General features: G+C 42.9%; 1 protein-coding gene across 1 annotated transcript; it reads right to left on the bottom strand.

The window, feature by feature from the left end:
• Positions 1-6,162: 6,162 nt before the first annotated feature.
• On the bottom strand, positions 6,163-11,779 carry LOC106062070 (uncharacterized). Its single transcript, XM_013220336.2, has 3 exons — positions 11,613-11,779; positions 8,663-8,738; positions 6,163-8,323 (listed from the first exon to the last, which is right to left on the bottom strand). The coding sequence occupies exons 2-3, from the start codon at positions 8,720-8,722 to the stop codon at positions 7,262-7,264; spliced, it is 1,122 nt and encodes a 373-aa protein (XP_013075790.2). The 5' UTR covers positions 8,723-8,738; positions 11,613-11,779; the 3' UTR covers positions 6,163-7,261.
• Between the last annotated feature and the right edge of the window lie 352 nt (positions 11,780-12,131).

Here is a 12,131-nt window from a genome sequence, read left to right as displayed (position 1 = left end):
GCCCTACATACCTAACCCCATGAGGTGCTTCAAGTGCCAGGGTTATGGACACGGCGCGGCAGTCTGCAAGAGGAACACTGTGTGTGCCAGATGTGCTGGAGAGGGTCATGAGGACAAGGGCTGCACAGCCCAGTTCAAATGCCCAAACTGTCAAGCTGGCCACTCAGCCTACTCCAAGGACTGCCCTGTGTGGAAACAGGAGGTTGCAGTGCAGGAGACAAGGCAAGAAACGGATGTACCTTTAGCCAGGCGAAATCGGCTGTACTGGCCCTACCCAAGGGCCAATTCGGCTTGACAAAGACCTACGCCCAGGCTGTTGCTAAGAAAGGAAGATCCATAGCCACACAGACGGACACATTGACCCCACCACCCCCTCCTCCTCCCCCAACTCAGAAGAAAACACCGCCAAAGAACACACCTCTGAAGAAACAAGAAAGCCCTGTTGTCATGCTAAAGAACAGGTTCTCTGTGCTCGCTGATGAGAGCATGGAGACTGAGCAGCATGTCAAAACTAATACTCCGGGAGAACCCGGAGACATCATGTCTGACACAGGTTCTCCTCAGAGAACCCAGCCAGACACCCCAACCTCTACCGAGTTAGAGGTTGACCAACTCCCTAAGGGGAGAAATCAAAGCGGAGAGAATGCCCGAGGTGAGAGAGGAGGAAATAACCTCCGCTCTAACCAGAGGGATCTCCCCTCTCCAGAGAGAAAGACTTCCCCCAAAAGGGGGTTGTCCTCCTCTCCATCCAAACCCAAGAATAAAAATACCAAGGTCACTGGAATAAAGGAAAACCCCTCCGGGGGCCTCCCAAGGCCAAATAGCTCCAAGTAGGTCATCTAGAATAAGCCATGGATTCCAGAATTGTACAGTGGAATTGTAGAGGCCTCAAGGCCAATTACGAGGAAATGCAGCTACTGATGGACTCTGAGACTCCTGTAGCTGTCTGCTTACAGGAAACATTCCTAAAAGATTGCATCAGCTTCCGAAGCTACCGTGCTTACACCAAGAATGTTGAGGATGCAGAGAGAGCATCAGGTGGAGTCTGTATCCTTGTGAAGGATAGCATCCCCCATGAGAGGGTAGAACTACAGACCACACTACAGGCCGTAGCAGCTAGGATAACCCTTCACAAGGTTATCACTTGCTGCAGCCTGTATCTACCACCAGGCGCTCCATTAAACCGAACAGACATGGAGGACCTATTGAAACAACTCCCCCGGCCTTATTTAATCCTTGGGGATTTCAATGCCCATAACACCATGTGGGGATCCAACAATACCGACACAAGAGGTCGTATGATGGAGGATATCTTCCTCCAACATGATTTATGCATACTTAATGATGCATCACCGACCTACTTGCACCCAGGAACTGGATCATTCACATGCATTGACCTCACCGTATGCGTCCCCGGACTTCTGGACGATTTTAAATGGTCAGTTAGCAATGATCTACGGGGAAGTGATCACTTCCCAATCATCATTACTAACAATCTCCCTTCATTGGGACGACCTCAGCGGTGGAAACTGAATAAGGCCGATTGGGAACAATTCCAAAAAAGATGCTCTGAGGATATCACAGAAAATATCCTCCATGAACAGAACCCAGCTGATACCTTTGCTAGCAAGCTACTAAGTATAGCCAGGAAAGTTGTACCCCTAACCTCTGCAAATCCAAAACGGCCTAGCAAACCATGGTTTGATACAGCTTGCAAAAGTGCTATTGGTGATAGGAAAAAACGACTGGCTGCATTTATAAAGAATCCTTCCCAGGAAAACCTAAAGCTATTCAGGATAGCTAGAGCAAAGGCTAGACAAACCATACGGTCAGCCAAAAGGAATTCCTGGAGAAGTTTTGTCGGCAGTCTGGATGCCAAAACTTCTGCTAGAGCGGTTTGGAAGGCAGTAAGGCGAATCAAAGGGAAAGAATCAAATGCAATAGGGCATTTGAAAAACCAAGGACGAACTGTCACGTCCCCCAGAGAAATAGCTGACTGTCTTGCATCCTCAATAGCAGAAAAATCATCCACTGCACACTACACGCCAGAGTTCCAAAAAGTCAAAACCAGGGAGGAAAGACACCCCATTGATTTCAGGTCAGAGAACAATGAAGACTACAACAAACCGTTCTCGCTTGAGGAACTGAGGGAATCGCTGGACAAGTCACATGACACAGCGCCTGGAGAAGATGAAATCCATTACCAGTTCCTCAAGCACCTTCCCGAACCCTCATTGGCAGTCCTGCTAGGGGTCTATAACTGTGTGTGGCAAACAGGCGCTTTCCCAAACAGCTGGAGGAAAGCCACAGTTATACCGATACCTAAACCGGGAAGAGACGGCTCTGACCCAGCTAACTATCGACCAATAGCACTAACAAGCTGCATCTGCAAAACCATGGAAAGAATGATTAACAGTAGGCTGGTCTGGTACCTGGAAAGGAATAAAGTGATCTCAAACTACCAGTGCGGATTCCGGCAGGGGCGGACAACAACTGACCACCTGGTAAGGCTGGAAGCTTATATTAGAAATGCATTACTCAGAAGAGAATATCTAGTAGCTGTATTCTTCGATATAGAAAAGGCCTATGACACAACCTGGAAACATGGCATTCTACGTGACCTGGCGCTTATGGGGCTTAAGGGACACCTCCCCCGTTTTGTGGAGGAATTCCTGAAAGATCGAAAATTTCAGGTTCGAGTGGGCAACTCCGCTTCTGACACTCATGACCAGGAAATGGGTGTACCCCAGGGCAGCATTCTGTCAGTCACCCTGTTCAACATTAAAATAAATAGCATCATAAATGCGCTGTCCCCTGGCATAGAGTGCTCTTTGTATGTTGATGACTTTGTCATTCTTACTTATGGGAAAAACATGAACACCTTAGAAAGGAAATTACAGCTATGTTTAAACAAAATTCAGGGGTGGGCAAACTATAATGGTTTCAAATTCTCAGACTCCAAAACAGTTAGTATGCATTTTTGTAATCTAAGGGGACTCCACCCAGACCCTGAACTATTTATACACAAAAAGAAGATCCCTGTCGTGAAAACTACAAAATTTTTAGGCCTCACCTTAGATTCCAAATTTAATTTTCTCCCCCACATTAAGGAACTTAAGAAGAAATGCCAAAAGTCATTAAACATACTAAGAGTACTCAGCCATACGGACTGGGGAGCTGACAGAGATACCTTGCTGCTGCTCTATCGGAGTCTAATTCGATCCAAGCTAGACTACGGATCCATAATATATAGAGCAGCAAGCAAGTCGTACCTAAAAATACTGGAACCAATACAAAATGCTGCCCTGCGTCTCTATCTCGGCGCGTTTCGTACATCACCTATCCCAAGTCTCCATGTGGAGGCTGGATAACTCCCCATGGATATAAGAATGAAAAAGCTTGCAATGCAGTATATAGTCAAGCTAAAATCCAACCCCACGAACCCTGCTTTTGACTCCATATTTAACCCCACAGAGGTAGAATTATACAATCGAAGGCCTAACGTCATACAGCCGTTGGGCCTTCGAATGAGAGAACCCATCCAAAATTTAACCCCACCCATTGACCAAATCTCTAAAATAGAAACCCCTCAGAATCCTCCTTGGCTAATGAATAAACCCAAATTAAATTTATCCCTCCTTAATTTCAAAAAAGAAAATACAGACCCAAGCATACTACAAGTCCACTTTAGGGAACTGCAGGAGAGCTACGGAGATTGTGGCACCATCTACACAGACGGATCCAAAATGGAGGGAAAGGTCGCGTGTGCCTGCTCCTTTCGGAACAAAACAATCTCCCGTAGACTCCCCGATGGCTGCTCCATCTTTACGGCCGAATTGCACGCAATATTGCTTGCACTTATGGCCGTAAAAGCATCAGAAAGGAGTAAATTTATAATCTGCTCCGACTCCAAATCTGCATTGCAAGCTTTGGGGCGGATGAAGACTGACATCCCATTGGTACATAAGAGCCTGAAGCTGTTGGACCTAATAACAGCCGACCGTAGGGATGTCACCTTCATCTGGGTCCCCTCCCATGTTGGCATTGAGGGAAACGAAGCCGCAGACAGAGAAGCAAAGAGAGCCCTAAATCATGCGGTGTCAGGAACCCAAATTCCCTACTCGGACCTGAGACAAAGTATTGCCTCTGCCACCTATCGAGAGTGGCAGAACCGATGGGAGGCTGAGACTCACAGTAAACTCAGTCAGATTGTGGCGGATGTCAGGTGGCGGCCCACATCTAAGGGTCTGACAAGGCGTGGTAGCACAACCATGTCCAGACTTAGGATTGGCCACACCTACATCACGCACTCTTTTGTACTGAAGAGAGAGGAGCCCCCACTTTGCGAGTACTGTGACTCTCGCCTCACCGTGGAACATATCCTCGTTGATTGCCCCAGATACCAGGATGTCAGGGCGAAATATTTTAGAGCCACTAATCTAAAAACACTATTTAATAATGTCGACCCTGGGAAGGTACTGGGCTTTATTCGGGAAGTGGGGCTATCTACGAAGATCTGATTTCTGAATTTGTGAACATGCACTATTTACATTAGATTTTTACCAAATATTTAAATTTTTACTACCTTTACTATTTTAACTGTGAATAGACCTTGATTTTAATTCTATGACTGTATAGAATCTGGCACTTGTTGTTTAGAGAGAGAGTAGTCCTTAAGGGACTGCAGGCACGACATGGCCTAAATTGTGCCGATGTGCCTCAAATCAAAATCAAAATCAAATCCAATCAATACTCGTAATTAAACAACAAACTAGTAAAATGTAAAAATTTTTATTTTCTTTCAATAAAAAAGGATAAGTCTAAAACTTGTCTAAAATACAAAATCTTTGTTAATCTAAATAATCATCTTTTAAAATATGTCAACATCTATACACATCAATTTATAGTTTACTTTGGCGAGGTCTACAACTATAATTGTTATTTGACATTCTGTATACCATTTATACTATTTACATTGACATCAGTCTTCCCAAAGACATCCGCTGGGCGGCTCCTAACAGGTGAAACAATCTAACCAGTCACCTCGAGTGGAAGTCTCAATTTCTCAGTCAGTCGAAGCAAACCGCCCAGTCAGTCGAAGCAAACCGCCCAGTCAGTCGAAGCAAACCGCCCAGTCAGTCGAAGCAAACCGCCCAGTCAGTCGAAGCAAACCGCCCAGTCAGTCGAAGCAAACCGCCCAGTCAGTCGAAGCAAACCGCCCAGTCAGTCGAAGCAAACCGCCCAGTCAGTCGAAGCAAACCGCCCAGTCAGTCGAAGCAAACCGCCCAGTCAGTCGAAGCAAACCGCCCAGTCAGTCGAAGCAAACCGCCCAGTCAGTCGAAGCAAACCGCCCAGTCAGTCGAAGCAAACCGCCCAGTCAGTCCAAGCAAACCGCCCAGTCAGTCCAAGCAAACCGCCCAGTCAGTCCAAGCAAACCGCCCAGTCAGTCCAAGCAAACCGCCCAGTCAGTCGAAGCAAACCGCCCAGTCAGTCGAAGCAAACCGCCCAGTCAGTCCAAGCAAACCGCCCAGTCAGTCCAAGCAAACCGCCCAGTCAGTCGAAGCAAACCGCCCAGTCAGTCGAAGCAAACCGCCCAGTCAGTCGAAGCAAACCGCCCAGTCAGTCGAAGCAAACCGCCCAGTCAGTCGAAGCAAACCACCCATTCAGTCAAATCAAAACGGTCAGTTTTATTCGCCTCGTGGTTAGAGTTGTCAACCTCGTGGTCAGCGTTGTCAACCTCGTGGTCAGCGTTGTCAACCTCGTGGTCAGCTTTGTCAACCTCGTGGTCAGCTTTGTCAACCTCGTGGTCAGCGTTGTCAACCTCGTGGTCAGCGTTGTCAACCTCGTGGTCAGCGTTGTCAACCTCTTGGTCAGCGTTGTCAACCTCGTGGTCAGCTTTGTCAACCTCGTGGTCAGCTTTGTCAACCTCGTGGTCAGCTTTGTCAACCTCTTGGTCAGCTTTGTCAACCTCTTGTTCAGCTTTGTCAACCTCGTGGTCAGCTTTGTCAACCTCGTGGTCAGCTTTGTCAACCTCGTGGTCAGCTTTGTCAACCTCGTGGTCAGCTTTGTCAACCTCTTGGTCAGCTTTGTCAACCTCTTGTTCAGCTTTGTCAACCTCGTGGTCAGCTTTGTCAACCTCGTGGTCAGCTTTGTCAACCTCGTGGTCAGCTTTGTCAACCTCGTGGTCAGCTTTGTCAACTTCGTGGTCAGTTATTTTTAACCTTTCCGTTAATTTTCCAACCTCGTGGTCAGTTTGATCTATTTTCCAATCAGTTTTATCAACTTTCCAGTCAGTATGTCATCTTACTTTCAAGTCTAAAATATTTAGCTTAGAATGTTGACTATCAATAACATTGAATCAAATCAAATTTAGCATTTAATGTCAACATTTCCATTTCCGTCATAAGTCTACAACCGTAAATCTTTAAATTCACCAAAGATTTTCTATGACCTTTCGCTTAGCTGACTTAACATTAGCGATGCCAATCACTTGTTGGACTACTGTCTCAAGCTTATGTTTTTATCTCAAACTTCTCAGGAACTATATATCAGCCAGCTGGAGTATGATTTAGTCAGCACGCTAACCCCCTTAGCGAACTGACTGAAACACTCGGCCAACTTAGCTATAACTTAAAAGCTTAACCTGCGTCCTCGAGTATTTAACTCCTTCAGCCGACATCCCCCCTTGTCAAGCTGATTATGCTTTAGTCTTGGTGAAAATTAACAATTCTATTAGCATCTGACTATTGGACATGTACAACTATTTTCGAGGTGTTTGGCGTTCGTATTTTAAAGAGTTTTGTTGGCTTGCTTTTCATAAGGATAATCAAGGAATATAATAACTTACTACAGAGGGAAACAATACTTGTTAAATATTTAAAGTATTCTAACTATTAAGTCGATGTCCACACATTTTTACGGCTGTTGGAATAAACGACGTATAGAACTTAATCAAAATAGCTTTCGGTGAAAGTGTAAGAATCAGGCTTATAGGAAGGACTATACATATTAACGAGAAACCCGTCATGGGACGAAATGTTGAGCATGTCAGTAATTCTGGTAGAGGCACGTAAGGACGTTATTGTCAGTGTCAAAAATATATTGGCGTGTAATTAAAATGGCACCGGTTTAAAAGGCAACAATAGCGACATCTATTGGTAAAATCATTAACTGTCTAACATTATTATTCTAAACAGTTAAAAACTAACACGCTAGCCATTAGGATTGAGAACTTTACACTTGGCATGTTATATCATCCACCCTAAACGAGGAAAGTTGCTCTCCAAGCTATCTTGTCTTTTTTATCATTGAAAGGGCAGTGACGTATGGTGTGAGCGAAATCCCCGGTACTGTTACAAAGGCGGCACACGTAATGTCTCAGCAGGGGACAGACCGTCTTTTCATTGTAATGTAGCCTGTGCTTTGTATACACCTCTGGGCTCTCCCCATTGTTCTTGCAGAATTTGCAATTCATTTTGGGAGTGTGTTTGGGAAGCACGAGCTTTCTCTGGCGCTCTCGCTCGGCCTCCAGAATCAAAAGGAACTCTTCTCGCCTCTTGGACTGCTCGTCTGCCAGGCTGTGGTGGCTGCGGCTCTGCAGGAGAATTTTGTCGCACTGATCCAGTTCTTCACTAATGCCGTTCTCGCTAAACCTGGGACACTTTTCGGAGCTGGAACTGGTGATGTACCTCCCTCTGCGTTTCCTCAGATTGCCCAGCTCAAACACCACGTCACAGTCTTCATCGTCGTATATCGGGCTGGACGTCTTCAGGGGAACTTTGGAAGGCTTTGGCTCGGGAGGGTCTTCGTTGAGAGCGGCACACAAGGATGCCGGAAACAGGTTGTGTATAAGTGAATCGTCTTTTTGCTGAGATGGGGAGGATTCGTTAGAATCAGAAGACACGTTAGAAGAGTTTTCTGAGAAGTAGCCCAGCTTCGTTGGAGTAGTGTAATGCCCTCTGTTGGTTTGATTGGCGTTGAGAGACGACACAGGTGAGGTTTCACTGCTTCCAGAATGACTTTCAAAACTATGGAACGGATCTGGAACATTGTAGCCCGGAGCTTTACTGGCACGTGACCTTAACTTTAAACTGAGGTCACGGTCGCATGCTGGTACATTTGCCCTGTGAAGGATGGGTTTGTCGTAGACGTAAGCAACGTCAGAGAGGAACACGTCATCCGACGAAGACATCCTGATCCTCCTTTGGTTGGACGGCGCTGGTGTGGCGACCCAGGCTGGCTGGAGCTGATAGTAGAGTGTCGGCTGTTGCAATGGTTGTTGGTTCATCATTAATGGTGTGCCTGGAACAGCGCTGTACAAGACCTGACATCAAAATGTTTGAAGATAATTATTACAATAGGAATGCTTCTATACATAAACAAAAAAAGAAATAAAATGTACAAGTAAATACACACTATCACATATGTAGGCCTGACGTCTTCAAAGTTAGATCATGTGGTTGGGGGCTTTCTGTGCAATTTTTTTTTGTTTTTTTTTTTAAGTTTTGTGTAAACGCAAATATTAGATTTAAGATTTAAATGTAAATCTATAGTCAATAAAATAACTAACTGTATTAATTTGAGAAAATGTAATTATGCTAAATTTATATTATATGAAAACTGGAGAATGGTGATATTAAAGTTTTAACGAGTAGAGCCCTACCTGTCCAGGAGTAGCAGATGCTTGAGGCCAAACACTCTTAGTATCAAACAGTGAGTACATCTCAAAGTGTATAGATCTGGAATAGGCATACAATAGTCTTTAGTTTTAGATTCAGCAATAAAAGTTTAATTCTCGCTTACTCGTGTTCTATTTTAAATACTGGCGACCTCATTGAATCTAGGGTTACCAGTTCAAAGAAATAAGTCCTTTTTTATGTGTGTTCTGGTTCTTTACAACATTTACCTAAAATGAAAATTGTGCTGATGTTCATATATTAAGGGCTGGCAGTTACAAAGAATCCCTTTGACTCAGGGCTTCTTGAGGTCTGTTTTTTTCTTACATTCCCTCCAGAATGCTAACGTTAAAGCGTACATTTGACAAAAATAGATTCTTCAGTGATACGATGAGACGTTCTCAATATACGATGAGGAAATGAGTTCCGAGTAATATTGTCGCGAATTATCTTCTGTGAAAAGTTGCTTAATTTTTACAATGTTTTATTTACTGACGTGTTTCGGAAAATAAATGTAGGTCTCCTTTGTATGGCTTTGTCCTTGTCCTGTAATGTACGTGCAAGTGTGTAGTAATCCTAACTGGATCTAGGCTCCACACATTCATTCAATACTAAGATATTTTCAATCGAGCCTGGCGCTAAAATTGGAAGGTAAGAGTAAGATAAATGGCATCTCGAAATCAATCCAACCGACCAAAATCGAACATTCAAACTTTTGTGTCAGAACTAAATATGTGGGAGATTAGTGAGGAGTTTAGTCGCTTTATTGAATCCTGTGATTGATTGAAATCAATCTCGATGGTTCTACTAGCGACATTGGCAAAAATGAATTTCGTTTGCAGTTTGTTGCAGTTTCTTTAGAAGCCTCCGAATTCCGAAACAAGAATCTACTGAGCTCTTTAGTTTTAGAAAAACAAAATCGGCTAGTTGATTCAGTCCCTAATATTGCCATCTTGATTCGCATATTTCTGAATATTGTAAGTGTAGCAACATACATGCAAAAGTTGTCCAAACTTAGGTTGATCAAGAACTACTTGCAATCAAAGATGACTAATTTACGGACTCACTAATTTGGCATACTTGCCCAATGAACAAGAGCTAGTGGCAAAAAAAACTGATTTCGATAAAATTATTGATAGTGATAGTTTGCCAGCTAGAAAGTGTGTCAGATTCATTTGTAAAACGTTTTTGAAAAATTGATTATTATTTTTTTTTGCAAACTTATACAACGTTGTGATAGTGTTTTGCAAATACTTCTGCAGAAAAGTTTAGCCCAAATGGTAGACGGAGGAACTTGTAGCGACCAAAAGGTGTGTTAAAAGTTGTTAGATCTGTACAGCTCTTGTCTAACTTAATTTGCCAAAAGGCAGAGTTGGCATCTAATACCGTGAACACTTGACTGCCACTTTGTCGACTGGCTATTTCTTCTATAGTAGGTATTTGATAGTGTTCTTTGAATGGCTTTGTTGAGGTCTCTAGGGTCTAGACATATCCTTAATCCGCCTCCTTTCTTTTCAACAATAACAAGTGAGTTGACCAATGCAGTGGGATGATCTACTTTTTCAATGACACCCTCATCTTCCATTCTTCTCAATTCATTTTTTAATTCCTCACGTAGTGCCGCTGGGACTTTCCTTGCTGCGTGTACAACAGGTTTAATGTTGGAATTGACCTTTATAGTATATTCCTCTTCCATGCAGCCTAAGCCAGTAAATACATCTGTCTACCAAGAAAAAATGTTACCATTGAAAGACATGTTTTTTTTCCAGCGTTCTCAACATGAAGGAGAGTCATTTGACAGCTATGTCACTGACATCAAACTCAAGGCAAAGACATATGAGTTTGATTTGCTTAAAGATTCCCTAATAAAGGATAAGATAGTTGGTGGCATAAGGAATGAGAACACCCGAGAAAGACTTTGGAGAGAACCAGATCTAGAGGCAGAAAATATATGTCGGGCAGCTGAGGCAACTGAATGGCAGCTTAAGCTCGTGAAGAAAGTGGGGTACAAGTTGTGAATTCAACTACCAATAGCTTTAAAAGAACAAAAGGAAATGTGAGTTGTAGCTATTGTGGCAAGGAACACAGACCACGTCAGTGCCCAGCTTATGGGGAAACCTGTCACAAATGTGATAAAAAAGGTCATTTCTCGTCAGTGTGCAGATCAAAGCCTGTAAGTATAGTGAAGTCAGAAGGTCGAGATGACTCTGAGGAAACATTTTTCATCGGCAGTATTGGCTCTCATAGTCTAAGCAACGAATGGAACTCATTACTGTTGAAAACAAACAAAACACATACACTTCCTATCACAAACGTTAACGATGAATGCACATTATTTTTTAAAAAGTCTTTTCGCTGTTTTATTTCGTTTTTTTTAGGAGGGCATCGCTATGAGTTACCGCACCGGGTATCAAATACCCTAGCTACGCCACTGGCTAGTCTATATATTTAAATACCCAGATGTAACTAAATCCACTAGGTCAATGTCGAGATAATGTCAATATATTCTGGTGTTAACATTTGTTTTCAAATATTTTATCGTGGCTAAAACAATGATGAATTTTAAGCCAATGTGTATTTTCATATTTGTGCTTCTAAAAATGTTCATTATAAAGTAATATAGTAAATTAATCGTCAAAAATCAAAGTTCTTGTCATTTGTCTAATTTATTTACATTGATATAACGGAATGTCATCAACTAACTACTTACTAAATCCGTAACAGCCAGCGACAAGCTTTACAATACTTTATAAGTGGCTTATGCCAGGCACTAAAGGCAATGTTTTGGGAAAAGGTTTAAAACTATTTTCATTGGTAAAGTTTCCACGTTAAAAATTTTTCAAAGGCTACTCTAAAATAGAAAGAGGAGAGAAAGAGAGACGGAAAGACATAGAGCGTTAATTCAAAAGTAGATTGAATAAGCTACCATGAACTCACCAAGCTAATACTAATACTTCCAACTAGTTTGATGGCGTAAAACTGAAACCTACGCCAATAAACTTGGGTCAGCTGCTTTGAAAGGCGATGTGTGTTTGTGACAAATGATGCTAAATGTTAGACATAACATTGACCACATTACATGTCACACGGCGGGTGTGTGTATGTGGGGATGTGCTTTAATGGGGCAGTCTTATAACAAAATCAAGATTAACACGGGCCGAGCTAGTATTCACAATATTTTTGTTCCATTATAAAAGTAAAGCGTTTTTTTTTAAAAATCATTAAACCAAAGTGAGGCAGTGATTGTTTGGCTTTTGGGGGGGGGGTACTAGTAAAGGCACGGGAAAGACTGACTCATGAGGACAATTTTATTGAAATATGTAGCTCGATCGCTATAAACACATACATAAACACAGGTAAGCTTAAGTGTGTCTTTTTTATGTCTGGAATTTTCTTTCTTTCAAGTGACACAAAAGGGGAGGCTATCCAAATGAAGCAATAATTCTAAGCACTTCT

This window comes from Biomphalaria glabrata, chromosome 7 (assembly GCF_947242115.1).
Source record: "Biomphalaria glabrata chromosome 7, xgBioGlab47.1, whole genome shotgun sequence".
In the NCBI taxonomy this organism is placed as follows: Eukaryota; Metazoa; Mollusca; class Gastropoda; family Planorbidae; genus Biomphalaria; species Biomphalaria glabrata.
This window is presented reverse-complemented; position numbering and strand designations above follow the sequence as displayed.

What these genes read in the sequence shown, in the direction of transcription:
- LOC106062070 (XM_013220336.2), bottom strand. Translation starts at nt 8,722, where the DNA reads ATGTACTCACTGTTTGATACTAAGAGTGTTTGGCCTCAAGCATCTGCT. An exon ending in CATCTGCTACTCCTGGACAG is followed by an intron (nt 8,324 to 8,662) that starts GTAGGGCTCTAC and finishes TTTTGATGTCAG; the next exon opens with GTCTTGTACAGCGCTGTTCC.